The sequence below is a fragment of the Sinocyclocheilus anshuiensis genome, unplaced genomic scaffold (assembly GCF_001515605.1).
Source record: "Sinocyclocheilus anshuiensis isolate Anshui unplaced genomic scaffold, SAMN03320099.WGS_v1.1 scaffold476, whole genome shotgun sequence".
Classification (NCBI taxonomy): Eukaryota; Metazoa; Chordata; class Actinopteri; order Cypriniformes; family Cyprinidae; genus Sinocyclocheilus; species Sinocyclocheilus anshuiensis.
This window is the reverse complement of record NW_015554139.1, coordinates 279,383-283,855: the sequence shown is the minus strand read 5'-3', so window position 1 is coordinate 283,855 and position 4,473 is coordinate 279,383. Positions and strand designations below refer to the sequence as shown.

General features: G+C 37.4%; 1 protein-coding gene across 2 annotated transcripts in view; it reads right to left on the bottom strand.

Moving 5' to 3' along the window:
* The window catches only part of trip10a (thyroid hormone receptor interactor 10a), a 32,040-nt gene that overhangs the window by 19,417 nt on the left and 8,150 nt on the right, over positions 1 to 4,473 (bottom strand). For both annotated transcript variants that reach the window (XM_016463132.1, XM_016463133.1), the window contains exon 2: positions 793 to 908. In XM_016463132.1, the coding sequence (XP_016318618.1) occupies positions 793 to 908 (116 nt within the window). The remainder of the gene's footprint in view (positions 1 to 792; positions 909 to 4,473) is intronic.

Here is a 4,473-nt window from a genome sequence, read left to right as displayed (position 1 = left end):
TATATAGTAGTAAATCATGATGGAATTTTCATTTGTTGGTTTACTTTCCCTTCAAATGTAAACTTTTATTGAAAAGTTAAATATTGTTATTCCAAAACCAAGTCAACATAAATTCAAATTGCAAATCTTTATTGTCATTGACCCATAAACCAAGTGATTGACAAAATGCAAAATGTCCTGCCATTTGTCACAGTCAGCGAAGACAGAAGCTCAGACTTACATGGAACATGTAAGGCTTGTTTCCATTTCCATTGACCAATTACAATGGCGTAAACGAAAGAGCTGGACTTCAAAACAAAAGTAATGAAACGTGTCAAAAAAGGAAGGCCACTGTTCTCAAAACCAGGCTGCATTTCTTTCCTCCTTCTGCACATGAGAAGTAGAGGCAGACGCCAATGCTAAGCTGCTTTCCACACTTTCACTCTATCCATCTACATCCCCTCAGTCATATGCTCGTCTGCTCCCACTTCCTCTCTTCTCTTACAGCGGGAGGGAGGACAGAAAGAGGTAGCGGGTGGAACTCCGAATAGTCTGGCAGAGATCAAGCAAGTGTCAAGGCCTAGTCATGAATGAGAAGGGGTACAGGCGTGGATATGCTTATCCTCTGGGCCGAGGCCAACGCTACAGCTCAGAGGTGCCAACAAGTTCAGTTCTGCCCCAAATAAGTCTTAAGACATGAATATTTCACAATCAGACACAGCTCTGGAAAAAACACACAACAGCATGCATACTCATGTACACGCTAACACACAGCTATTTGAACTGGATAGCCTACATATTAAAATTTCTTACCTTAGCTGCTTGGCGTAATTCTGTTCGATCTCTGTTCGCTCCTTTACAAACTTCACATATTTCTCCACCAGGTCCAGCCCAGATTGTGTGTGTTTATCAATGATGTCATATTGGTCCTGCAATACAAAATCAAGACTAAGCCCTCAAATAAATGTGACAAATGTAACTTTTTTTTTTTTTTGATTTGTCAGACACTGATCCAGATCCATTAGATTGTGGTGGACTGACTACACTCTTCATTCTTCGGTAGCTGTTGCTCCTTTCACAATAATTAAAATGTATGAAATTATAATGGGGAAGTATAACACTTTCACTGTATTGATTTTCACCATACCCTACTCTAAAACTACAAATACTGAAAGTATTTTGCAATATATTTGTAAGAAACATGAATTGGAGGAACCCTTGACAATTGAAGAGTGTGAAAAATATAAGAAATGTACCACTAAGCAATAAAGCGAGAATCTCTGGATAATGAGCCTCTGAAATCATGACCTGTCAGCCTAAAAACTGGTGAATCAGCCCAGAATCACAGGAAACACAGTCTTATGAATAATTATGACACACTGCATGTCATCGATGTATAATGCTTCACTATGCCACATCCTGTGATGCTGAAACACTGTAGATTTTAAATCTGGAAGATAAAAATTGTGCAAAATAAAATTGAAAATGATTTTTCCCCCCCTAAAATTTTAGATTAACGAATGTTCTCTATGATTTGCAAAACAGCATCTGTTAATGTTGCAGAAAATCTAGTACAGTATTTCATGACCCTTTAAAAAAAAGTTGGTCTAAATATATAAATGGCTGCTAAAAAAAGGGAACTAAAACACTCATGAGACGTTGAAACACTGCAAAACAGCTAATATGAACCAGAAAGGACCAGAAAATGGGCAAACCACAGATATTTGGTCAGTTAGAGGCCTAAAGATTAATCAAGAGTTTTGAGCTTTTTGGTTCAATGTAGTTGATTTATAAAATCTCCATTATCTTCATTTTTAAAGAAACCTCAAGATTTCAAGTTCAGGTTTTTCGCCATTTTTTAATCTACTTTGCCATCACTAGTTATTACAAATGATCCTGCAGAAATTAATGTTTAAAAGTACAAATTTATATTACATGCAATCTCTAATTTAATATGAGCCATTAAATGCTGCATGCATAATAATTCTAAAATAGAACTAGTAAAATGCTGTTTAAAATAGCTTAAAGCCCAGTTCACACCAAGAACGATAACTATAAAGATAACTATAAAGATAACGATATTAGCGTCCACACCAGCGAACGATATCGTCTGTTTATTCTAAGCGCACATGCGTCTGCCGCTTTAAATTCTTGAGCTCGTTACAGCAGGATGGATTCTGATTGGCTGTCAGTGTTTTATCGTTCATCAGCTGGAAAAAAATCGTTTTGAAAGTGATCACAACGATATCGTTCCTCTGTATCGTTATCGTTATAGTTGTGGTGTGAACTATGCTATTCTTTAATATTGAGAACGATTTTTAGAACTATATCTTTATCGTTATCTTTGTAGTTATTGTGCTTGGTGTGAACGGGCCTTTAGGTTAAATATACCATACCATGACTTTTCAGCATCCAAAAAGTATTTCATGAACAATAAGTGTGCATTCATACAGTACTTATACACTAGAGAGAAATGTTTTTGAGGGTTGCGCTTTAGGGGATCTTGTCCAAATTCATGTAATCATGAAGTTGTTAAAGGGTTAGTTCACCCAAAAATTTAAATTAGCCCATAAATTACTCACCCTCAAGTCATCCTAGGTGTATATGACTTTCTTCTTTCAGACGAATCCAGTCGGAGTTATATTAAAAATTGTCTTTGATCTTTCAAGCTCTATCGTTATACTCAGCGGGTGTTGCAGTGCTTCGGTTCAAATGACGTGAAATAAAAAGCACCCTTCCACAAAAAAAAGCGTCTCACACAGCGAGGGGTGAACAAAGGCCTCCTGTAGCGAATCGATGCGTTTTTGTAAGAAAAATATCCATATTCAAAACGTAATAATCACTTGAATCTAGCTTGCGCTCACTGTTTTAAACGGAAGCAGTTCCGGGGGAATTACGTATGAGGTCAGCTTTTGGGTTTGAAATTATTGAGTCCATATGCTCACCAAGACTGCATTTATCTTCCTCAAATACAGTAAAAATATTATGAAATATTATTACTAATTAAAATAAAGGTTTTCTATTTTATTATATTTTGAAATGTAATTTATTCCAGTGATTGCAAATAAAACTATTCATTTATTTTTCTTTTTTTTTAAACGTACTTACCCCAAACTTTTGAATAGTACTGTATCACAAAATTGTTTCCAAAAAAAATATTAAGCAGCACAACTATTTTCAACATTGATGATAATAAGAAATGTTTCTTGAGCAGCAAAACAGCATATTAGAATGATTTCCATAGAATGAAATACCAAAATAGAACTTTGGGTCAAATATGGACTAACCCAACTTTTGGGTTAAAAATGTAATTAAAACATTTAACCCAACAGCTGGGTTAGTCTATATTTGTCTGTAGTAGAGGTCGACCGATTGATTGGCCGGCCGATTAATCAGCCGATTTTTGGCATTTTTTAATTAATTGGCATCGGCCGATTGTGCTGCAAATTAGGCCGATTTATAGGCAGGCACACCGGCGGGCAGCTAAGCGTTGTTGTGGAACTCCCTCTGAGGAGGCTGCAGGAGACGAAGCAGCTCACACGACACTCTGCAGCCGCGGCTTGTTCACACACAGCTTCAGCTAATGGCAGGGCAAAACAGACCGTTTCGAACGCGCAATTATGTTTTACCCTACTAGAATAGATGCCGGAAAGTTATCATATTCATAAGTGCAACAAGTCATTTGCATGTGAATGTAGAAACACGTTCAATTCAGACGAAACTTCTGGGCTGATTATAACGTGCACGTTAACTTTCCTCATGAAGTGTGTGTGTTGGTCCGACAATAGCATCCACGATGTCATCGCTCGTGGCCAGTGCACTCTTAAGCAGTTATGAGCAGCAGGCTGTGAAATATGTGTGAAATCTTTTATTTTTATCACTATGGCCATTTGACTTATAGCGGTGTCCAGTGTTTCCTATACATTGAGTTATTTATGGCGGCTTGTCACAATATCAAAACTGACTGCCACAAATAGATTTTCCAAAAGGCTTATACTTCGTTGAATAAAATGAGCGCTCGCGTTTCAAAATTAAAATGCAGCGCGGGTGTTTTTATATGAATGTATCTTTGAAAAGAACCAACTGTCTTCAGAAAAGCTTCGATGTAATTTTCATTTCGTCTTTCCTGTAATGCCTGATAAAGTAGGCTTATTTGATTACAGCCATTACCGGGGAAACCGCTATATCTCCAGCTCCCAAAGCGCCTCCTGCTGGCAGAGAATTGATTTGCAGTCTGTGGGAAACACTGGTGTCTGTCAGCAAACATAAACAAAAAGCATGCTTCAGAACTGTTTTGAGAAGGTGCTTAAGTTTTGAGCCATGTATTATTACTATGAATTAAGCTACTACTACTACTACTACTACTACTAGGGATGCACCGAATGTTCGGCAACCGAAAAGCGAAAAGGCCGAATAATATGTAGCTACCGAACAATGACTAACACGATCAAATAGAGGCACGCACTAATGCAGCAAACATGTTGGCAGTGTCCA